Here is a 25396-nt window from a genome sequence, read left to right as displayed (position 1 = left end):
AGTCAGAAGTGATTGATTGCAAGAACCCTAATGTGGCTAAAGCGTTCGTACTGTAATGCGAGGTTTAAGACTGAACCCCCGGGCTACTGACCTGAATGTACTTAGTTTCTCCCTTATAACATTTCTCTTTTGCACTGGTTTTGCAATAGCACATGTGAATTTTAAGGCTGGCATTTCCTATAGAACTTTCCCACTTGGAGATAATGTTTTAGTTTTGCAACCTGGGCTAAGTTTACCTTGGCTCAGATCTCTCACCCTGTCTCTTTTTCCTCACCCTTCAACCACTGGAGCTACTCTGTTCTGAAGAGAGAGATTAAAAGCTCATTTCAGCCACTCTTTCAGGGATCGCATCTGTTGTTGTGTACTGTCCCAAGTGTTTAGGTGCTCTGCACATAGTAAGTGCTGAGTAAATACTATTGATTGATTTGTTTGGCAATAAATAATGAGAGCTCTAGTATTTAGTACAGTGCCTTTCTACAGAGTGAGTGGCACTTTTCTACCATTTGATTTTATAACTTTTCTTTTTTTAGTGCCTTAAATATATTCAAAATTGTCTGGGCATTTGTTTTGGGATGTTCAGAACACATGAATGTGCTTTACATTATTTGCTGTGGTAAATTCTGCTTCAATCTAGCATTTTCTCATTTCACCCTATTTTCCCGGAACACTGACCAAGGTACAAAAACATGTAGAAACCACCTAAAGTCACTTTTGTGGGTAGAGCAGTGATGAAATGCAAAAGAAGAACGACACTTCCCAACCCCCAAGTTCTTGATGGGGAGACATGGTAGAGCTAAAAACAAATATAGCTTACAAGAGCATCAACATAATAGGCACATAAGATCACAAAACAAAAGACCGTTAGAGGAATAGCTAAGTCCTCTAGGTTCCTGGAGCGGAAGGTGCCCTGTGGTGTCACGTTTCAGTGGTTGCTCTATGGTGAACATTGGGAACTCCTGTGGAATAGGATTTGGTTTGTATTTGAACTGAGGAAGTAGAAGAGCTCAATCTAAAAGAAAGCCAAAGTCAGCCCCTATTCGTGTAAGTCGTTTAATTTGAGAGCTACGTGGACTTCTTGAAAAGTCACCCCATAGAAACGCTGTAGATGTCAGAAAGAAAGCAGCGGTGGACTCCGTGGCATTGAACGCTCAGTTCCGTCCAGAGTTCCCGTTTTCACTACGTGTTTTCCAATAGGCCGCGGAGGCAGAATTAGGAAACACTCTTCTGCAGCACACGTCTGCATGGACACAGCAAGGCATGTCCGAAAAACTAATTGTGCTCAGGTGGGTGTCATTCATTCAGTCCTATTTACTGAGTGCTTACTGTGTGCAAAACACTGAACTAAGTGCTTGGGAGTGTACAATGTAACAATAAAACACATTGCCTGCCCACAAGGATCTTACAGCTTAGAGGGGGAGACAGACATTAAAATAAATAAGTAAATTATAGATATGTACATAAATGCTATGGGGCTGGGAGGGGGGATGAATAAAGGGAGCAAGTCAGGGTGACACAGAAGGGAATGGGACAAGAGGAAAAGGGGGATTAATGGGGGAAGACCTTTTGGAAGAGATATGCTTTCAGTAAGGTTTTGAAGGAGAGGAGAGTGATTATTTGTCAGATATTCATTTAATCGTATTTATTGAGCGCTTATTCTGTGCAGATCACTGTTCTAAGCACCTGGAAAGTACAATTCGGCAACATATAGAGACAATCCCTACCCAACAACGGCCTCACAGTTTAGAAGTAAGGAGACAGACAAAACAAAACAAGTAGTCAGGCATCAATATAAATAAATAGAATTATAGCTATATACACATCATTAATAAAATACATAGAATAATAAATATATACACAAGTTCTGAGGGGTGGGGAGGGGATATGAGGAGGGAGGGCGATCCAGGCCAGAGGCAGGATGTGGACGAGAGGGTAGTGGTGAGATAGGTAAGATCGAGGGACAGTGAAAAGGTTAGCATTAGAAGAGTGAAGTGTGTGGGCTGGGTTGTAGTAGGAGAGGAAGCGAGATGAGGAAGGAGGAGGCGAGGTGATGGAGTGCTTTAAAGCCAAGGGTGAGCAGTTTTTGTTTGAGCTGGCGGTGGATGGGAAAACACTGGTGTTTCTTGAGGAGTGAGGAAACAGGGTCTGAACGTTTATGTAGGAAAATGATCGAGGCAGGAGAGTGAAGGATGGATGGTGTGGGGAGAGGCAGGAGGCAGGGAGGTCAGCAAGGAGCGATACAGTAATCAAGGCGGGTCAGGGTAAGTGCTTAGATGAATGTGAATGCAGGGAGGAAGCAGGAGGGAGAGGAAAGGGTGGATCTTAGCGATGTTGTGAAGGTGAAACCAACAGGATTTACTGATGGATTGAGAATGTGCGTAGAATGAAAGAGAGGGGTCAAAGGATAGCACCAAGGTTACGGGCTTTTCAGACAGGAATGATGACGGTGCCATCTACAGTAATGGGAGAGCGAGGGTGTCAGCTGTGAATACTATGCCGTGAGTTTTCCTAAACGTTAAGTGTGTAGGAATGCAATCTCCCAATTATGCGAGAACCGGGTACGTCTGGGAGGGAGAGGCCAACTCCAAAAGATCAGTAATTAATTTGCACGCTAAGTGCTCGGGGATTGTGGAATATGGTAGCCTTCCAGGAAATCCATCGATCGATGGAGTCACAGAGCAACTTCTGTTTTGGTGTGGCTCGAAAGTGGTATATTTAAAGGTCTCTTTCCTTATGGATTCAGATGTCCTCTCTCTTATGTAGCCTTCATTTCAGGTGGTGAAATCGCAGCACTGTAGGTGATGCTTCAGAGTTGTCTAACTGCCACATATGTGGCCTTTTGCTGACAAGGAAGTAATGTTCTGTGTGTCACACAGGGTAGGCATTATAACTCAAGTGGCATCCTGTGGAACCCAGAGGTGGGCCCCTGTGGGACCCCTGATTTCCCCCCACCCCTTGCCCTAGAGTGGTTTACGTTCCCCTCTGGACTCAAGGGGCTCGGTGGCACCAACTGAGGCAGGGAGAGTGTTGAAAATTCAAATGCAATGTCCCAGTTAAAATAAAATGCCGATCGTGAAGTTGACCATTGCCATAGCAATACCAGGCAGGGTCAGAGCTACTCAAGACTGGACTGTAAAGCCAGTAGATTGCCCACCCTAAACCCAATCAATCAGTCAGTCACGGTATTTATTGTGCGCTTATTCGGTCATTCGTATTTACTGAGCGCTTACTTTGTGCAGAGCACTGTACGAAGCATCTGGGAGAAGCCAATACAGCAGAGTTGGTAGACATGTTCCCTGGTCCCACAAGAAGATCCCACAATCGCTAGAGCACGGGTGAGACATCCCACAATCGAGATCTGTTGTGCTTTGCATTTTTGATGATACTCTAGCTCTCCTGAACCCTCAGCTCTTCTCAGTATTATTAAGAGATAGGTTGAAATTTCCATTATGATCATTTTATTTGTGTGAGACCTTTACTGAATGCTTTTCTGGGACCTGTGCGGTGGGATTGGTTATATGCTGAACGCGGCCTTTGAAATAATAATTGTGGTATTTGTTAAGCGCTTTACCGCGTGCCAAGCTCTGTCCTAAGGGTTGGGGTAGATAGAGAAGCAGCGTAGCTCAGCGGAAAGAGCCCGGGCTTGGGAGTCAGAGGTCATGGGTTCTAATCCGGCTCCGCCACCTGTTAGCTGTGGGACTTTGGGGAAGTCACTTTACTTCTCTGTGCCTCAGTTGCCTCATCTGTAGAATGGGGAGTAAGACTGTGAGTCCCACTGGGACAACCTGATCACTTTTTTTCCCCCCCAGTGCTTAGAACAGTGCTTTGCACATAGTAAGCGCTTTACAAATACCATCATTATTATAAAAGATCATCTAGTTGGGCATAGTCCCTGCCCTAAATGGGGCTCAAATTTTCAGAGGGAGGCAGAAGAGGTACTTTATCCCCATTTTGCTGATGAGGGTGCCGAAATATTTATCAAGCCTAGATGAGAAATGAGAAGAATAAACTATCCAATTGCCCATTGTATTGTAATGATGTTATTGTAATGGTGATAAGGTAAATAGTAGACAAGGCCCATTTGTCTTTTAATATTTTAGAATAATTAGATGCTTTGCGTTTTGGAGATTTTTGGAGTAGGTGATAAGGAGATGACTTTGTAAATTTCTGAAATGGCTGATTCTTTTTCTTTTCCATTTGTCCTACTCCCCCTTCCATTTGAAAGCATAGTGTAGTGATCCCTGCCAAATATTAATTCATATTGATGTGTTCTTGATTACTTAGCTCCGAAGGAATTTCAGCAGACATTTTCTTTGTAGTTCTGAGCAGTTCAAATTTAGAGGGTAGCAATTCTAGATAAATCATTTTCAGAAAACTGTAATTGGAATGAATGCATATTAATTATATGTTTAGTGCAAATGTGTTAATCATTTCTTATTCACCAGCTGTTGTTTTTAATAAAAAAGTTTTTGAGTGCCAGTGCAGGAGTGTTGGGGTTTTGGATGTCATTTCTCTTATTTCTGTGTTTAACATTTTGGATGCTTTGGGAAAGAATTTTATTAAGGGGCATACTAACTCCCTCATAATCCCCGGCTTCGAGCTCCCTTTTATCACCCCATCTTTAATTGTAATCTGGGTAGGATGACACTGGGTATTTAAACAGTGATAGTAGTTGGCATTCTTGATATTCTTGGGAGGCAGCATGGCTCAGTGGAAAGAGCCCGGGCTTGGGAGTCCGAGGTCATGGGTTCGAATCCCAGCTCTACCATTTGTCAGTTGTGTGACTGTGGGCAAGTCACTTAACTTCTCTGTGCCTGTTACCTCATCTGTAAAATGGGGATAAAGACTGTGAGCTTCGTGTGGCTAATTATATTATTAATTATAATTATAATTATTATTATATGATTTCCACCTTTTCCTTCCCCCCACTGTTGGGAGTGGGAGTACTAATTAGTGAAATAGTTGAATTGCCTTCTAGAAGAGGGAATGTCCTTGGTTGACTTTTGCCCTTAGGCATTTTTTTTAAACACCATTTCTTAGAGCAACGGTTTGATTGCTTCTCTTGACTGCAGCTCTAAGGAGCTCTGAGGTCAGTTCCTAATACTAATGATGGCATTTATTAAGTGCTTACTATGTGCAAAGCACTGTTCTAAGTGCTGGATGATAACTATGGTATTTGTTAAGCGCGTACTATGTGCCAAGCGCTGTTCTAAGCGCTGAGGTAGATACAAGGTAATCAGGTTGCTCAGCACATAGTAAGCACTTAACAAATACCAACTTTATTATTATCATTAACTTCACTGTGCCTCAGTTACCTCATCTGTAAAATGGGATGGAGACTGTGAGCCCATTGTGGGACAGGGAATGTAGCCAACCTGATTACCGTGTGTTTAGAATAGTGCTTGGCACATAGTAAGCACTTAGCAAATACTATAATTATTGTTATTCTATGTCACATTAGAAGCAGCAAGGCTTAGTGGAAAAAGATTGGGCTTTGGAGACAGAGGTCTTGGGTTCTAATGTGACTCCATCACCTGTCAGCTGTGTGACTTTGGGCAAGTCACTTCACTTCTCTGAGCCTCAGTTACCTCATCTGTAAAATGGGGATTAAGACTGTGAGCCCCATGTTGGACATGGGCTGTGTCCAACCTGACTGTCTTGTGTCTACTCCAGTGCTTTGTAGAGTGCTTGGTGCATAGAGAGCACTTTACAAATACCGTTTTAAAAAAACCAAACCCCAAACCCTCCAACAGATTCCAAGGATCCTGATTAGGCAAGATTGGTCTGGAGTTGAGGGGGTCTGGTTTAGCCTGATCTTTCTCCCAACCTCCAGATAGAGACAATCTTTGCCCGATAACGGGTTTACAGTCTATCTGTTGCCGAATTGTACATTCCAAGCGCATAGTACAGTACTGTGCACATAGTAAGCGCTCAATAAATACTATTGAATAAATGAATGAATGAAGAACAGCTGGATTTGCAGGAAGAAGCCTGGAACACCTCAGGCTTTTGAGGGAGGTTGGCCGTAAGGGAAATTGGCCTGCTTACTTTCATTCATTCAGTTGTATTTATTGAGCACTTACTTTGTGCAGAGCACTGTAGTAAGCGCTTGGGAGAGTACAGCAATAGACAGACATATTTCCTGCCCACAGCGAGCTTAGGAAGGAGGAGAGAGATCAATACAAGTGAATAAAATTACCGATATGTTCCTAAGTGCAGTGGGGGTGGGAGGGAGGGAAGAGCAAAGGGAGCAATTCAGGGCAATGCAGAAGGGAGTGGGAGATGAGGAAAAGTGGGATTTTGTTTGGGAAGGCCTTTTGGATGATATGTGCCTTGGGTAAGGCTTTGAGTCGGGGGAGAGTAATGGTCTGTCAGATTTGAGGAGGGAGGGCATTCCGGGCCGGAGGCAGGATGTGAGCGAGGGCTCGGGGGTGAGATAGGCGAGCTCTCTTTCTGATTACTGCTAGAGCTCCTGCTGAATTCTAGCTAATACTTTTTCCCCCGATGTTTCCCGAGGCCACTCTAGTCCCTTTTCCCTGTATCTGCTCTCTCTTCAGCCAGGCTTGGTGAACAAATTCCCACATTCCACTCTAACACCCACAAGCACTGCTCTTTCATGTACTCGCGCCATATGTGGAATATTCCTTTATTAAGAATCCACAGCCCGTATCTTTGCAGCTATTTATATTCCTTCTTCTCACATATCGTCCAGTGATGTGGGTATTGTTTGTGGTGTCCGTTAGATGGTCAATTCCTAGAAGCTAGACTAATACTAATTAATAATAATGACGACGATGATATTTGTTATGCACTTACTATGTGTCGAGTGCTGTTCTAAGTGCAGGGTAGATACAAGCTAATCGGGTTGGACACATTCTACGCCCCACATGGGGCTCATAGTCTTAATCCCCATTTTGCAGATGAGATAACTGAGGCACAGAGAAGTGAAGTAACTTGCCCAAGCTCACACAACAGACAAGTGGATTAGAACTCAGGTCCCAGGTCCTTCTGTGCTCTATCTGCTAGGTCAAGCTGCATCTCTATTTCACTTACTCTTCAGTAATGGGCACTTAAATATTATTTGACGGTGATAACCTGGGCCTCTTCTTCAGAATAGGCTTCGTGCCCCAAGGGAATGCTTAGTACATTGTTTTTCCCAGAGTAAGCGCTCAATTCACAGTAATGATTGATTAATTGAGTGCTACAGAGTTGCTTTCCAAACTCCTCTCTCCCCACGCTCCATTGCCTCGCTGACGTAAGACTATCCACTCTTCCCTTCCCCCTGCCAAAATTTCTTGACCTCAGTCACTGGGCGCCTTTGCCGTGGGAACTTAGAGCCTTCCGGCAGCTGGAGTTTTTCCTTCTGTAGGAATAAACTGGAAGGAACTGTGTGTGCCCTACCAATTTCCTTCCTCTCACAGGGAGCATCTTTAACGTGAAGGGAGTTGAGACTCCTCTGGAAAGCCACTTCTCCACGATGGAAGAGAAGGAGCCATTCTGTCTGAGTGGGTTCTACCTGAGAGTGGTGGGCAGTTGGCAGGTCTTTGCCAAAATTGTGGATGGTAGATTTTTGTATCATGCAAGAATAGAAGCAGCGTGGCCTAACAGAAAGAACACTGGCCTGGAGTCAGAGGTCATGGGTTCGAATCCCGGCTCTGCCACTGGTCAGCTGTGTGACAGTGGGCAAGTCACTTCACTTCTCTGGGCCTCAGTTACCTCTTCTGTAAAATGGGGATGAAGACTGTGAGCCTCACGTGGGACAACCTGATTACCCTGTATCTCCCCCAGCTCTAGAACAGTGCTCTGCACATAGTAAGCACTTAACAAATACCAGCATTATTATTATTATTATTACTTAACTTGTCTGTGCCTGTTCCCTCCTCAGTAAAATGGGGATTAAGACTGTGAGCCCTAAGTGGGATAGGGACTGTGTCCAATCTGATTAGCTTGCTTCTCCTCCAGCGCTTAGGACAGTGCCTGGTTCATAGTAAGCACTCAACTGTAAGATAACTATGCATAGGGAACATTTCTGCTAGTTCTGTTGAATTGTACTCTCCCAAGCACTTAGTACCGTGCTCTGCACATAGTAAGTGCTCAAGAAGTATCATTGATTGATTAACAGATACCATTAATAATAATAATGTTCTCTAATAATCTTCTCACTCTAGGCTACAAGGCTCTCCATCCCCTTGCCCCCTCCTTCCTCTCCTCCCTTCTCTCTTTCTGCCGCCCACCCCACACGCTCCGCTCCTCTGCCGCCCACCTCCTCACCGTCCCCCGTTCTCTCCTATCCCGCCGTCGACCCCTGGGCCACGTCCTCCCGCGGTCCTGGAATGCCCTCCCTCCTCACCTCCGCCAAACTAATTATCTTCCCCTCTTCAAAACCCTACTTAGAGCTCACCCCCTCCAAGAGGCCTTCCCAGACTGAGCTTCCCCTTCTCCCTCTGCTGCCTCTCTACGCCCGCCTTCACCTCCCTCAGCTAAGCCCCCTTTTCCCCTCCTTTCCCTCTGCTCCTCTCACTCTCCCTTCCCCTCCCCTCAGCACTGTGCTTGTCCGCTCATTCGTATATATTTTTTATTACCCTATTTATTTTGTTAATGAGATGTACATCCCCTTGATTCTATTTGTTGCTATTGTTTTTGTCTGTCCGTCTCCCCCGATTAAACTGTAAGCCCGTCAATGGGCAGGGATTGTCTCTATCTGTTACCGAATTGTACATTCCAAGCGCTTAGTACAATGCTCTGCACATAGTAAGCGCTCAATAAATACTATTGAATGAATGAATAATGTTGGTATTTGTTAAGCGCTTACTATGTGCAGAGCACTGTTCTAAGCACTGGGGTAGATACAGGGTAAACAGGTTGTCCCACGTGAGGCTCACAGCCTTCATCCCCATTTTACAGATGAGGGAACTGAGGCACCAAGAAGTTAAGTGACTGCCCACAGTCACACAGCTGACAATTGGCAGGGATTAAAGAAAGATAGAAATGCGTGAGCGGATTTCTATTTCAATACCCATATATGTGAACATTTTAAATAAGCTGTGTACTAATTTTCAGTTTACCACATGTATGTATCTGTCCTTGACCTGCTGGAATTCAGGTTATGTTCCTGGACAGGTTGTACGGCCTTTCTTGGTTCTGTGTTTCAGGTTAAGTTTTCTGTCTCTCTCAGGTTGTTGCATGTTGATATAGCGACTGATGCATGTTGTCTTGTATGTGTTGCCTAATCAATTCCTAGGGTTGGCTTGTTGCCTTTTGGGTGTTTCTGGGGGATTGTTTCTCAAGACTGCCAGGTTGGTTCACGAAGAGAATTATTTGTCAGTTGTGTAATTCTGTCCATTCAGAAGCTATTTCCAGGGTTGAGAGTGTGTTCGACCATCGTTTCTCTTGCTAAGTGTGAGGGTCCTTTCTGGACTTCAGAAGCTTCTCAGTTTCTCCCTCTGAGCTGGTTCAATGAGGTTTTGGCCCATTTATCTTTAAAGTTGATGTCATGTGCCTTCTCGCACATGCTGGGCCAGTGCTGCCTGATGGTTTGGCTCCTTTCTTCATTGCTAAAATGCGTTCCTATAATTAGAAAGCAGTCTTCCGCCCCACCTGGCCTAAATCCACAAAATCCCCCCAGAGTCGTGTAAACCCTAGAACTTTCTCACCTTAGAATGTAGAGGTCATTGGTTCTAAGGGAAGAATTGATTTGATTAAGCACTTCATACTCTTCATACTGTTGCTGATGCTAGATTTTAAAGATCTGCAATTCTCTTTCAAAAGAGGAACACAACTTCCCAACTGGGTAAAATCTCAAAGTGAAAAATAAATAAAAGGACTCTATGAGCTAGGCAGAAGGGTTATATTTGCCAAAACAAAATGTCTCATGTGTAATTTGGCTTGTCAAATAGTGTGCAGTGGGATGAAGTTGTCTCCCTGTGAACTGTGCAGCTGGTGCAAGAGAATCAGATTTTGTTGGAACGTCTTCTGGGACTGTCACGTCATCCTTCCTAGGTATTGATATATTTTTTCCCTTGTCTTTCTTTATTACAGAAGATTTTGTAAATTTCGCTCTTTCCATTTAGTGATTTGAAAGTAGCTACAGTTTTCAATTTTAAGCTCAACTAGCTACAGTTTTTAAATTTGAGCTGTTTATCTGTACTGTTTTCCAAAAGTATAATATTAATGGTTAGATTGCTTGTGTTAGTAAGACTCTGATTTCATGTTTCTTAGGACATATAAAGGAAAAAAAACCCATCATCATCCAAACAGTTAGAGTCAAGTTTAGATCATGAAGAAACAAATGAATAAATGGAGCAGAAATGCTACATGTAACCTGTGTGAAATAGGCACCCTCCCTTTTGTTCAGTTATCTTGTAGCCTAGTGGAACACGCATGGTCCAGGTAGTATGAGATCTGGGAACTTGTGTTCTAGTGTCCGCTCTGCCATCGGCCTGCTCTGGGACCTTGGGCAAGTCACTTACCCTCCTGTGCTTCGGTACACCTCTTCTGTAAAATGGGAATAAGGTACGTGCTCTCCCTCCCTCTTATATTTCATGAGTCCCCTGGGGGAGAAGGGGAGGAGGGAGAGGGAATCAGATACGATTTTTAATCAATCATATTTATTGAGTATTTACTATGTACAGAACACTATACCAAGCCCTTGGGAGAGTCCCGCACAACAGAGTTGGTAGACATGTTCCCTGCCCACAAAGTTATTTTGTACCTATACCAGTGTTTAGCACATAGTACGCACTTAATAGATGTCCTTCCTAAGCTGTACTTGCCAACGTTATGCTTTTTTATGGTATTTGTTAAGTGCTAGTGATGTCAATCATGGGTTGAAATCCTGGCTCTGCCGCTTGTCAGCTGTGTGACTTTGGGCAAGTGACTTAACTTCTCTGTGCCTCAGTTCCCTCATCTGTAAAATGGGCATTAAGACTGTGAGCCCCACGTGGGACAACCTCATCACCTTGTATCCTCCCCAGTTCTTAGAACAGTGCTTTGCACATAGTAAGCGCTTAACAAGTGCCGTCATCATCATCATCACACTGTTGTAAGCACTGGGCTGGTTACAAGTTAATTAGGTCAGACCCAATCCCTGTAATGCTAAGGGGCTCCCAGTCTGAAAAGGAGGGAGAACAGAACCCTAGAACCTTCTCACCGTAGGATGTAGAGGTCATTGGTTCGAAGGGAAGAATTGATTTGGTTAAGCAGACTTTTCTCTTCATACTGTTGTTTATGCTAGATTTTAAAGATCTGCATTTTTCTTTCAAAAGAAAAAAACAACTTCCCATCCGGGTAAAATCTCAAAGTGAAAAATAAATAAAAAGACTCTCTGAGCTAGGCAGAAGGGTTATATTTGTCAAAACAAAGTGTCTCATGCGTAATTTGGCTTGTCAAATAATGTGCAGTAGGATGAAGTTGTCCCCATTTTACAGTTGAGAAAACTGAGGCACAAATAAATTGAGTTGCCCAAGGTCACACAACAAGCATTTGGCAAAGCTGAGATGAGAACCCAGATCCTCTGGCTCTCAGGTCCGTGCTCTTTCCTCTAGGCCCTGCCGCTTCTCGATGAATGAATTTGGATTATCAGCTTCCACTGTGTGTTACCCATTAGAGGCAATAATGGATGGTTGGAGTGAGAAAAAATACCTGTTTGGTTAAAAAAAGACATTTGTGATTTCTGGATTTTCAAGGCTAGATAAGCAGAACAAGAGTTAGGGAATCAAAACCTGAAAGGTAGAAGAAAAGCCATTTTCTAGAAGCTGAGGGCTTTCAGCTCTTTAAGAGAATGGTGTTCCATAGTAGCCTGGTGCTTTTGGTTTCAGAAAATCTGTTCTTGAATGATATCAGTAGACACATTCATGTTCTTTAAAGAGATCACAGGAGAAAAGACTCTATTTACAGTGCTGACACATTGTAAGCGCTTAACAAAAATCCCCCCCATTATTATTCTTTCTCTCTCCCTCATACCCCTCTGCACCCTTTATCCTCTTGTGCATTTCCTTGCCCTTAGAAGGATTTGCTAGGATGGATAAGGAAAACGATTGTTTCTTTTGACGCTAAGAAACAGCTGTTTATTTTGGGATGACAGAAGCCTAGTATAGCAGAAAGTATGGGTGGGTAGAATATGTGCCTTCTAATTAAATTTGGCATTACAGTTTTTTCTTACTACTGTCCTTAAATTATTCCGTACATGCATTTCCTTATGACTTGTCTTCCCTTATGGCTTGTCTTCTGATTTAAGACCAACTGGATTTAAAAGTTAAAATAAGTACGATTCTCAATGTGACCATAATTTGTTACTAAAAATAAAACTTTTATGCAGGGCAAATTCCCTTTTGGATTTTTCAAGGCATTTTTAGTAGGCACGAACTTCAGCAGATTCAGTGAATGATATCTTAGGTGAAAAGCTTTCCTAAGTGAATGTAATGCATTGCTCTTAGCCTTTGTGAGCTCTAGTTATTGAAATGTATTTTTAGTCCTCTCAAATGCCATCCGCCCACTATTAAAGATGTTTATCTTGACTCATTCTCTCTTCTCTCTTTTTTTTTGTTTCTGAAAGACAAGCTGCACACACATGATTTCTGATTTAAAAATTCCTGCAAGTCTCTTTGTGTTCCTATATGTTTAGAAACTTAGCTATTTGGCGGCAATGTGGTGGGGCGGCTGATTATATTTAACGGTATTTTTTCACATTTGAACACGTATTTAAGTTCAGCATCTGTGACTCTTGCATTAAAAATACAACGCACCATAACAGTCAGTCTATTAAGGGCTTCCGATGTGCAAGGCACTGAACCAAATGTGGGGGAAAAATATGGGTGTTAGCCCAGGCATGGTTTCTCAAAATCTAATAAAGGGAAGGACAGATGAGCCAGGGAAAACATTGAGCAAAAATAGCAACAGTAAATGGTGATGTATTTAAGGGTTTACTTTGGGCCAAGCACTGTACTAAGAGTCAGGGTAATCAATTGATTGTATTTATTGAGAACTTACGGCATGCAGATAATGTTGGTATTTGTTAAGCGCTTACTATGTGCCGAGCACTGTTGTAAGCTCTGGGGTAGATATAGGGTGATCAGGTTGTCCCACTTGGGGCTCACAGTCTTAATCCCCATTTTACAGATGAGGTAACTGAGGCACCGAGAAGTCAAATGACTTGCCCAAAGTCACACCGCTGACAGGTGGCAGAGCTGGGATTAGAACCCATGACCTCAGACTCCTAAGCCTGTGCTCTTTCCACAGAGCCATGCTTGGGAGGGTACAACATAACAAGAGTTGGTAGAGAAGCAGCATGGCTCACTGGAAAGAGCCCGGGCTTGGGAGTCAGAGATCATGGGTTCGAATCCGGATCTGCCGCTTGTCAGCTGTGTGACTGTGGGCAAGTCACTTCACTTCTCTGTGCCTTAGTTCCCTCATCTGTAAAACGGGCATTAAAACTGTGAGCCCCACGTGGAACAACCTGATCACCTTGTATCCCCCAGCGCTTAGAACAGGGCTTTGCACATAGTAAGTGCTTAACAAATACCACCATTTATTTTTATTATTTTAGACATGTACTCCGCCCTCACAGAGCTTAAAGCCTCGTGGTGGGTAGAGGATGGTGCCCGTCCTACCCGTTCGTTCCTCATCGTCTCATTGGTAGAGTTCCAGTCCCCCTGCTGAAACTATCACAACGTTCCTAGAGGCTGAAATGTTGGGAAGATGTTGGGAAGGCACACTTGGCTCCCACCATGTCAAATGGGAGGATGGAGGTGGTCTCGGCTCTCAGGCACCCCACACCCCAAGGACACAGATCTCTCCGACCCATGGGAGATCTCCCCGACCCATGGGGGGAGGCGACCTCTCGGCCAGGTGACTCTGGCCACCCCTTCATCTTTCTCCCTGCTTGGTTAAGGTTGAACTTTGGGATTGGCAGACATTTTCAGGGCTCAGACTAGATAACATACGTATGTATGTACAAAAATCTACATTTGTGCATAATCAATTTTATTTGTTGAGGGCTTACTGTGAGCAGAACACTGTACTAAACGCTTGGCAGAGTGTATATCAGAGTTGGCAGACATGTTCCCTGCCCACAGGGAGCTTCCACTCTAGAGGACTGTGAATACAATAGAGTAGAGCTCCTTTGTGTTTGAAGATGGTACTTTGACAGTGAAATTTGTCAGTATTAATTAATTATAGCATTTGCGGGGGTGCCCGATTGATGTGTAACTGTGAATCCCTACCGTGCTGAGTACACATTTGGCCTTTTTGGTTTTTAAGCTTAACAAATACCTCAGTCATCACTACTATTATCATCATCAAGCTCTTTTCACTGCCTGATGCTGTTTTTTAATTCTGCTTCATATTCTTGGGATATTTCTGAAGCCCGTGCTATTCCTGATGGTCATATAAAGTCAAAGTATCCTCCACTAGTTATGTCGTAATACTCATCTACTGCAATACCTCATCATTTGCACATAGTAAGCTATCAGTAAATACCATTGAGTGAATTTGAGATTGTGCATCATGGGAGGCAGTGTGGTGTAGTGGATGGAGCATGGGCCTGGAAGACAGAAGGACCTGGGTTCTAATTCCGGCTTCACCACTTGTCTGCTCTGTGACCTTGGGCAAATCACTCCTCTGTGCCCCCATTACCTCATCTGTAAAGTGGGGATTAAGCAGCATGGCTCGGTGGAAAGAGCTCAGGCTTGGGAGTCAGAGGTCATGGGTTTGTATCCCTGCTCTGCCACTTGCCAGTTGTGTGACTTTGGGCAAGTCCCTTAACTTCTCTGGGCCTCAGTTACCATATCTGTAAAATGAGGATTGATTGTGAGCCCCATGTGGGACAACCTGATCACCTTGTATCCCCCAGCGCTTAGAACAGTGCTCTGCACATAGTAAGCGCTTAACAAATACCAAGATTAAGACCATGAGCCCATATGGGTTGGGGACTGTGTCCAACCTGATTATCTTGTCTATACCTCAGTGCTTAGTACAGTGCCTGGCACTGAGTGAGCACTTAGCAGATACCATAAGAAAACAAACAAAAAACAAAGCCACAAAAGACCCTAAAAAATAAAGCTTTTCCTTCTTGCCCTCTTTGTTTATGGTAGCTTCACTTTTGCTGTGCATATCCCAGTTCTATCCTTAAAACATCCATTCTTCTTGCAGTACCACCCAGAAATCAATGATATTCTTGAGGGCTTAATATATCCTAAGCACTGTACTAAGCTATGTTGCACTGAGCGTTGCTTCAGTCCTCCCTATTGAGTAGTTCTGATTCCGTTTGCCTGGATTTGTGTTTAGCTTTGAAACATAGGTGACTGATGAAATCATGTGAGTTGTGATTTAAGGTGTCTGTGATAAATCCCCCATAAAAATAATAATAAATGTGATATTTAAATACTTACTATGTGCCAGTCACTGTACTCAGCGCTGGAGTGGCTACAAGCAAATGGGGTTGGACATAGTCCCTGTCCCATGTAGGGCTCACAGTCTCAATCCCCATTTTACAGATGAGGTTACTGAGGCACAGGGAAGTGAAGTGACTTGCTCAAGGTTACACGGCAGACAAGTGGCAGAGCCAGGATTAGAACCCATGACCTTCCGACCCCCAGGCCCCTGTTCTGTCCACTCCACCGTGCGGCTTCTCAATCCGATTCGACTTTCATTTCTCCTTGTATCCTAGTGAGTTGAAGGTGTTCCCCAAGAGACCAGCGTCCAGGTCCCTCGCTGTCGTGACCTTGCACCTGGGTGTGAAGAATAGGTAGAATAAAACTGCACCTCTTCCCCTACAGTCAATCCCGGGACCCCCTCCCCGCTGGTGGTGGAAAATGAAGCGGGGATCTTCAACCCAGCCGCAACCACCCAGGTCAGGACAGTCTTATCTCCTGAGTAGCTGCAGGGGTCTAAAACTCCTGGGGGCAGCATCCCCCCTTTTTAAGGCCTGCAAGGCCACACGGAGGGCTCGATATTGGGTCTTTCTAATCTTCCGAATCTCCCATCGTACGCTGTGGTCTGGGGCGAGCCGAAGTCTCACACACCCCTTCAGCCTAAATTTTGCCTCTGCTGCTACCGAACAGGTGTTCCAGACTCTGTGTCCCTCTTGGATCCCTTGTGACCCTTCAGCGGGGGCTTGATTCTCAGTGTGCACGTCTCTTTTCCAGGTTCTATTGCCTCTGGCTGTGAACTGGACTCCTTATTAGGCTAATTGTACTCAGGTGTGCGATATGTGGCTCGGGAACAGTGTCTTCACAGGCTTATTTTACAAAGTCTTTAGAAAAGTGTGCCTGCTCAATTCAACTGTCTGTACCTCCAAGCCCCTTGGAATTTATTTTAACTGTTGTGCCTCAGTGCACATTGGCACCATAGTTGAAAGACCTACAATTTGAAAATAATCAACTAATTACATCTTTCCGTAGAGATGGTTTCCAACCGTGACATATGGAAACAAGCATTACATATTAAAAATGGCCTTGTAGTAATAATTATTTTACTCCTTTCTGCTTGTTTAGAGCTCTTTCCCTAAAGCATCCTGCAAACCCTGTTTAAGTCCAGTACGTTTTGATTAGTGGCAGAAGGCATAATAGCGAGGCGTTCCCCGCCCCTTCCGCGCCCCCACGGTCAGATTGTCGCCGAGACCCAGCACGAGAAGGGGTGCCGCTTTCTGACCCTGACCACACGTCCATGGGTGCAGTGGGACTCTCTTTAACTGTGGGTGCAAAGTCATTGTTTTTGTCTTGGACAAGCTCAGGCAGTTTCCAAGCAAACCCAAAAAGAGCTAAAACTCGGTCTTTTGGACCCGTCAATTATCCTAAGTCCCCAATTAGACTGTAAGCCCGTCAAACGGCAGGGACTGTCTCTATCTGTTGCCGACTTGTTCATTCCAAGCGCTTAGTACAGTGCTCTGCACATAGTAAGCGCTCAATAAATACTATTGAATGAATTCCGAGGTTGCATCCACAAGCAACTTAAAATTAGACCATAAGCAAGTCTGCGCTTTGAGAGATAATGGTCACGCTGTCCTTTAAGGAATGCACCAAAGCAAAAGCAGGCAATCTCACTCACAGGAGCAGTTACGATTCAGTTCAGGGGCTTTAGAAAACTTTATGGAATGCACATAAACCGGTAAAAATGCATTCTTGGCTGCTTTCTGACCTATGGTACATTGGGGTCCTTGAAGAAGCACAGGAGATTTACAGTAAATACATGTTTATTTTGATAACTTATTTTTTTCAATTCTAATATGATATTTCTATTTCTAGAAGTTCTAAGACTGAAATAAATGAGGGCCTTGTCTGCCGCTTGTCTGCTGAGTGACCTTGGACAAGTCACTTACCTCTACGCCTCAGTTACCTTATCTGTAAAAGGAGGATTCAGACTGTGATCCCCATGTGGGATAGGGACTGTGTCCCACCTGATTATCTTGTATCCACCCTTGTGCTTAGTACAGGGTCTGCACGTAGTAAGCACTTAACGACTATCATAAAAAATTAACGACAAGAGTTTTAGAAAGGAATAGCTGGTGTTTTTAATCGTGTGCTATTTACAGAACTTTCATTTTCAATTGGATCTTTACACATCAACAAGTAATTACTCCTAAACTCAACAGGTCACTACAAAGTGACCTGAGAGCAAAAGCTTTTCTTTTTAAAGTAGTATCTTAGGGTGCACTGATGCTAAATGCTGCCCCAAATGCTGGCATAGAATGTAAAACAAGAGGAATTTCAAATCTGAGTTTGCTCTTAGAAGATGTTTCCTTCAGTCCTCTGTTTTCACATTTTTCAAGTCTATTGTACCAGTGAGAGTTACGGTGTACGAAAGGATCGGCCCATTCAATTAATCTGAGAAGAACATTAATACGATGAGAAACTATCACCCAATGAAGGAAACATATCTGTTAATTCCCAATTAGGACAGTACTCTGCACACAGTAAATTCTCAGTAGATAACATTGATTGATGATGCAGTGTTTATGATCCAGAAACAACTGAAGGAATTTTGGATCTTTCCTCAGCGTTACAGATGCATTAAGAAGATTAATTCGAACCACAGTTACTGAATGAGGTGGAGTTAGAATTTGACGTCAATCCTCTAGACTTCGTGTGATTACCCTTCAGGAAACTGTAGTTCTAGAATTCCTCTTTTGTGGTTTTTTTAAATGTGTTTATTGGAAATCCATTTTCAAAAGTCTTTGAAGGAGAACATCTCATCAGCACCAGATGTATCAAATGACATCATTTATAGACTCGTGTGGTTATTAAAGTTCCCCAAACTGGCAGAATTTGGTGATTCTGGGTAAAGAATATACAGTCACCTCTTCCATAAGACATGTTTTTGTACTGAATTTTGTACAAAATTAGGGAATTAGAGAACATTCTTCCAACAATGTATGCCTAATCTAGATGGAATATACTGTACTGTCAAAAGGAAGAATGTGTCACATTGAACTAGATGTGCATACTACAATGCATTCTCCTTAACTTGGGGTTCTTATGGGAGAGCGGGATTTACCCGTCATTTTTGTCGTGCCATTCTGAGGATTACAGGTCCTTGGGGTTGATTAGCTCTGGGGGGGAGTTGAAGATTCTTAGCATTTTTCTCCACTTTTTTCAGCCCGAGACTCTCCTCCTCCTCCTTCCTGGGAGACAAAAGGAAGGTTATTTAGTTTAGTGCTCTACCCACAGTAGGGGCTCACTAAATACCTCTGAATAAATGAATTAGATACTGGGTCGTTGCTGGAGTGGATTTGATTATAAGAAAGGAAGAATGTTAAAGCCATAATACTAGCCAAATTACCTAATCGTTACAAATCTCTCTCCCTGCGCCCTAGGATCTGTGAACTTCGGGCATCAGATATTCACTCCACCATCAACCCCTACAGCAATTGTTTATGTATCTTTAAATTATATATTATAAATTCCTCATTTAGATAAACGATTGTCTCTCCCTCTAGGCTGTAAACTCACTGTGGACAGGGAACGTGTTTAACTCGGTTTGTAGTGTACTCTCCCAAGCATTTAGTATAATGCTCTTAATAAATGCCCTTGATTGATTGATTGAGACAACAGTCCCAATAACCTTGGGTAACTCAGTAAAAGGAGATATGTATTGTGATGAAGAGTTGATTTGTTACATTCAAAAGCCATTTTGGGGAAACGATTTCCGGCTCTCTCGCTTAAAATGTGGAGACAAAAGATGGGCATAATACTGTAAGAGGAACATAACTAATGCCAAAAGTACTGACAAGGTTACTTTTGCCATTACAAATGAGTCAAGAATAATATTTGTTTATTCCAGTGTCCTGGACACAGAGGTTTAAGGTGCAATTCACTCCTGAAAAAAGAGTTCAGAGAGACACTATATAATCCTTTTGAGGACAGGCAGAGGATGAGAGATGGCTATTTAAGAATTGACTGTTGGATTTTCATTGAGGCGTTAGAGCCACTGAAATGAAATGGGAATCTAGGAAAGCGGAGGATTGCTGCAATGAATAAAATGCAATCTTTGCCTATAGTAATCTAGTTTCTGCGGAGCGGAGCGACAGTTGCAGATTTCCTTCCACTTCCAGCAGAAAATGTAGGAAATGTTGGATTTATTTTTAGGATAGTCTTTACTCTCTGCTCTAATTACTGTTGTCCTTATTATTACTTGATTAGGCCTTTTTCTAAGCCAACACTTCGAGAGCAAAAATGTAGCAGTTTGTTTTTTTTAAAGATGAACAGTTGGGCTTGAGTATTTATTTCAAAATCTGTGGAAGCCTAAATAATAAAAATCTCATGTCTTTATAGCCCCTTATGCGTGCTTTGTGTTCCAGGACATTCACTGAAACCTATGTAGGTAATCATTGAGCAGCAGCATGGCTTAATGGAAGAGCACAGGCTTGGGAGTCAGAGGTCGTGGGTTCTAGTCCTGGCTCTGCCACTTTTCAGCTGTGTGACTTGGGGCAAGCTTCTCTGTGCCTCAGTTACCTCATCTGTAAAATGGGGATTAAGACTGTGAGCCCTACGTGGGACAACCTGATTACCTTGTATCTCCCCCCGCGCATAGAATAGTGCTTGGCATGTAGTAAGCGCTTTAACACCATCATTATTATTATTCCAGTGCTTAGAACAGTGCTTGGCACATAGCAAGCGCTTAACAAATACCAGCGTTATTATTATTATTGTATGTATCGGACACCTTGTTCATTCTCTTGAAGGTTTTGGTGATAGGAAAATCGGGATACATTCAAGACGATCCAGCCCATCTTCCTCAGCCTAGATTCTCATCGGCTGGCAGAGCAACCTGTGTTTTTCTCTCTTTCAGCAGCGACTTCCCGCCACTGCCCCGTGAAGGATATTATGCTGGGGAATGTTATGCTCCTTTCATAGGAATTAATGTAAATTGGAGACTGATGATTATGAATTGAGCCAAAACTGTCGGCTACTCTACTTCCCCACTTTAAATGTAGTAAAACCCACTGTGAAGTTACAAAGTTGATCAAGTTTCCTAATGATGAACATTAATGTTTTACTGTGTGCACGTATGTTGTAGTGAATGCACAATGAACTGTGCAGCGGGAGTTGCTTAGTTCTGCCATGGGGTGTCTTCAGGTTGCATTTTAGCCAAAGTTTTCTGAGGGAATTAGGAAAGTTTGTCCAGTGTTCCTGTTTGGTTACATACCACGATAGGAAGAAACAGCTTGTGCTGAATACTGACCTGTGCAATAGTAGTAGCATTTATTCAGTGCTTACCGTGCCTACAGTCTAGAGGGGGAGACAGAAATTAATATAAATAAATAATTTATAATATATTAACACACAGATGGGTAAATCAGTAACAAATAACGGAAAACAAGTAAACCAATAAGTGTTTGAGAGCCAAGGTGATCAGGGGATGGCATAAGGAAGCAGGCTGGATTTGTTAGGGAATGTTGAATTTTTAGGTCTTTTCTCTGTATCCATAATTGTACATTTCCCACCTAAGCATTGTTGGCCTTCTGGAAAATATCTAAAGGTTTCAATGCATTTCTTCTTGTCAGCTTTGATTTTTGTTATCTCTTTTTCCCCCCTCCTGGAATCGTACCTTGGGAAAGCAACCTAAATTGTTCTTCAGAGAAGGGGAGTCGGAGAAGCAGCATCACCCAGTGGATTCCACACAGGATTGGAACCACAAGACCTGGGTTCTAATGCTTGCTCTTCCACTTGCCTGCTGCATGACTTTGGGCAAGTCACCTAAGTTCTCTGTGTCTGTTTCCTCATCTGTAAAATGGGTACTAAGTACTTCTTTCATCCTTGTAGAGTGTGAGCTCTGGCTGGGACAGGAGTTGTGTCCAATTTGATTACCCAGTGCTTAGCATACTAGGTGCTTATCACAATTATTATTATTTTCATTTTGTTTGGGAAAGTCTTTCATAAGGGCCAAGTCTCTTAGAACGATAACGATAGTAATTATAATTGTGGTATTAATTAAGCACTTAGTTTAGCATTTCTCCCCCTGTAGCCCGTAAGCTCGTTATGGGCAGAGAACGTGTCTGCCAATTTGTTGTATCATGCTCCCCTAAGGGCTTAGTGCAGGGTTCTGTACAAAATAAGTGCTCAGTAAATACTATTGATTGATTGTTGGACTTTGTGTGTGCCTACCATTGACTGGGGCAGATAGAAATGAATCAGGTTGGACTCAGTCCCTATCACACCCAGGGCTCACAGTCTAAGGAGGAGAAAGAACAGGTAGTGAATCCCCATTTTACAGATGAGGAAGCTGGGGCCCAGAGAAGCGAAGTGACTTGCCCCAGATCACACAGCAGGCAAGTGGCAGAGCCAGGATGAGAACCCGTCCTCCAGCTCCCCAGTCCGGGTTCTTTCCACGGGGCCCTGCCGCTTCTCTGCATTCCAGACCATGGGGGAACCCACTTGTTTGCGTGCTCAGGCACCGGTGAGCTCATGCTTGCTCTGGTTCTCCCCGCTTGCTCACGGAACCCCAGTACTTAAGCATCTGGCTTGCCGGAGGGGCCGAGAGGCAGCGGTGGATGCCAGTATGGAGGCAGTAAGACGGCTAGGAGGAACAACCTCCCTCCCTCCCTTTACCCACCCCCGGACCAACAGAGTGGTACGCCTGGTTATTTGGCCCAGACCAGCTCTAATGTTTTTCTCGCTTGGCCGAAAAAAGGAAGAAAGAACAGAAGAAAATGTTACACAAAGTCCAATTTTAAAACCTGGCATCGTGTTCAGTTTTCTAGCGTTGGAACAGGTTGCTCTTCCTAGCACTTTTGCTAGTTTCTGTTTCCCACCTTCCAGCACTTTTGTTGGTGTGGGTGGTGGTGACAAATAATAAATTTGGTAATATCAATATGCAAACAATTCGTCACTGGCTCCCGCTTGATCAACACTTTCTGAGAGAGAGGTTAATGTTTGCTGTGATCTAATCTCCCCGGGTTTCCTTCTATCCAATTCCTTTAAAATGAGTACGTGGGTTTGTGGTTGTAAATAATCTCACCTAGTTAGTTGAAACACAGAAATGTGGTTGATGACAATACCACTGATTAGATCTTCATATAATTTACTCTGATGTAAGAGGTTTACAGACTAGTCTTTTAGTTTGTTGGTGACTGTGCTGCAAAGACAGAGGGACTATTGTGCAGAATGTTTCTTGGCCTAATTAATCAATCACATTTATGGAGTGCTTACCTTGTGCAGGTCACTGTATTAAGCACTTAGGAGACTGCAACACAACAATATAACAGACACATTCCCTGCTCACAATGAGCTAACAGTCTAGGGGGAGAGACAGACATTACTATAAACTTGTCTTCTAGACTGTAAACTCATTCTCTAGATGGTAAGCTTGTTGTGGGCAGGGAATGTGTCTGCTTATTGTTATATTCTACTCTCCCAAGCACTTATTACAGTGCTCTGCACATAGTAAGCGATCAATAAATCTGATTGAATAAAAAAATGGTAATAATAATCTTGATGGTATTTGTTAAGCGCTTACTATGTGCCAAGCACTGTTCTAAGCCCTGGGGCAGATACAGGGGTAATCAGGTTGTCCCATATGGTGCTCACAGTCTTAATCCCCATTTTGCAAATGAGGTAACTGAGGCCCAGAGAAGTTTAGTGGCTTGCCCAAGGTCACATGGCAGACAAGTGGAGGAGCCGGGATTAGAACCCATGTCCTCTGACTCCCAAGCCCATGCTCTTCCCCTGCGGTGGGGCTGGGCAGTGCAGAAGGGAGTGGGAAAAGAGGAAGTGAGAGCTTAGTCAGGGAAGGCATCTTGGAAGGTGGGGAGAGTAATTGTCTAACAGTTATGAAAAGGGAGGGCGGTCCCTGGCCAGAGATGGGATGTGGGCGAGAGGTCGGCCTTCTTTTGCATTACAATCTTTCCATTGTTTAAAAGCCTCTTAAAAATATTCCTATAAAGAGATGGCCAAGTTGTTAATGGCCTACGTTGGTGGAATGGGAGAAATAAGCCATAAATTCACTCTTCTGATAACAACCCCAGCTGACCATCTTAGTATCTAGAGAAGCAGTGTTGCCTAGTGGAAAGAGCACAGGCCTGGAAGTCAGAGAACCTGAATCCCGGCTCCACCCTTTCTCTGCTGTGTGACCTTAGGCAAGTCACTTAACTTCTTTGGGGCTCAGTTCCCTCATCTGTAAAATGGGGATTAAGACTGAGAACCCCATGTGGGACAAGGGGCTGTGTCCAACTCGATTATCGGGTATCCACCCAGCGCTCAGTACAGTGCCTGACATAATAAGAGCTTAGCAAATGCCATAAGAACAAAATGAAACAAAAAACAGTGTTCTCTCTCCTGCTAGTGCTTGGTGGTGGCAAAGCTGTTAGGCAGAGATTGTGAGAGCCCAGAATTGGTCAAAATGCTTCCCAGAGTCCCCTGCCTAATAATAATAGCAATAGCATAATGACATCTGTTAAGCAGTTCTATGTGACAAGCACTAGGCTAAGCTCTGGAAGAGATCCAGTACAATTGGATCAGATACAGTCTCTTTACTAAGTGGGCCCCACAGTCTGAGGGGGACGGAGATCAGCCATTTCATCTCCATTTTACAGATATTGGAAACTGAGGCTCTGAGAAGCCGAACGACGCACCTGAGGTCAGTACTCCGGTGTCCTGACTCCCATCCTTTGCTCTTGCACTTGTGCAGAATTCCATAGTAGTGGAATGTATTGAGCTCCCACTGGGTGCATCGCATTGTACAAAACAAAAAGGACAGGTACGCTGTCCAGTCGGTCAATCAGCTGTGTCTACTGAGCGTTTCTTGTGTGCAGAGCACTGTACGAAGCGCTGGGAAGGATACAGTATAACAGTATAACAGACATATTCCCTGCCCACGACAAGCTTACGGCCTGGAAGACTGTCGACAGAGCTTACACCATAATGGGGATCCAAATGAGTCCACGTCTCAAGGAGGTGAAAATGAAACTCAACTGTCATTTTCCTCTGTTGTTCCAGGTGCTTCTCCCAGCAGCTGGGCTTCTACAGTTGCAGGATGTGAAGAAAACTTGCTGCGATTTTTTGGAATCCCAGCTCCATCCCATCAACTGTTTGGGAATCCGGGCTTTTGCTGATATGCACGCATGCACAGACCTGCTGAACAAGGCCAATACCTATGCAGGCAAGTAGAAGAGGCAGCAGATGACAGGAAGCCTTCTCAGATGGGTTCTGTCTTCATGGGGTTTGAGAAGGCAATTACTTCCTTTCGTGGGCAATTTCCTCTTCCAAATGGTGTGGTTGGAATTTTCAAAATACATTTTGAAAACCTTACTCCTCCCACGATAGATTAGATAATGTTCTTTAAGCGATGCCATCATAGAAGGACTTGAAAATGCAATATCTACAGCCTACAGTTGTTCTCTCTCTGATTAATCCAGTTTGGAATTCTTAAAGAGCTTACATCGTCTCCCCCAGGTTGTCTTGCGAACACTTGAGGTTGCCTGGACTAAATAGATCCTTTTAAAAGTTATTGCCCGTCTGTGTACGTGGAAATTCAGTGTAGAGCCATTACAGTTTGAAGCCTTAAAACTCCCTCAAAGGAAAATGCCCCTGCTGATATGAGCCTTCTGGAAAAGACACGAGCATGTTTCTCAATTCAGTTATGTGCCCAATATGGCCGATGTTCTTTCTCAACAGCCTATAAACTTCTTTCTGTTTGGCTTTTGACTTCTTATCTCTAGATACTTATCTGTAAAAACTTGAGGAAAATGGCCAGGTAATTTCGGTTTTTTTTGTCTGCTTGCAGAGCTCTTTTCTAACTTAATAATGGTGGTTTAAGGCTGCTACTCATCTTCAAAGGGCTGTGCCCATGCTTCTGCCTCAGTGGAAAACGAGAATATTTAATAGGCTTAGAGTATTAAGAAAAATTTAACCAGGAATGTGCCAAACCTGGTTCCAAGTAATATTGTGTTACCCATCGTTTGTTCCCC

General features: G+C 43.6%; 1 protein-coding gene across 2 annotated transcripts in view; it reads left to right on the top strand.

The window, feature by feature from the left end:
• Nucleotides 1–25396, top strand: part of KLHL2 (kelch like family member 2) — a 79602-nt gene that overhangs the window by 26625 nt on the left and 27581 nt on the right. For both annotated transcript variants that reach the window (XM_029076828.1, XM_029076829.2), the window contains exon 4: nucleotides 24426–24588. In XM_029076828.1, coding sequence (XP_028932661.1) covers nucleotides 24426–24588 — 163 coding nt within the window. The remainder of the gene's footprint in view (nucleotides 1–24425; nucleotides 24589–25396) is intronic.

The sequence above is a fragment of the Ornithorhynchus anatinus genome, chromosome 12, assembly GCF_004115215.2.
Source record: "Ornithorhynchus anatinus isolate Pmale09 chromosome 12, mOrnAna1.pri.v4, whole genome shotgun sequence".
NCBI lineage: Eukaryota > Metazoa > Chordata > Mammalia > Monotremata > Ornithorhynchidae > Ornithorhynchus > Ornithorhynchus anatinus.
This window is presented reverse-complemented; position numbering and strand designations above follow the sequence as displayed.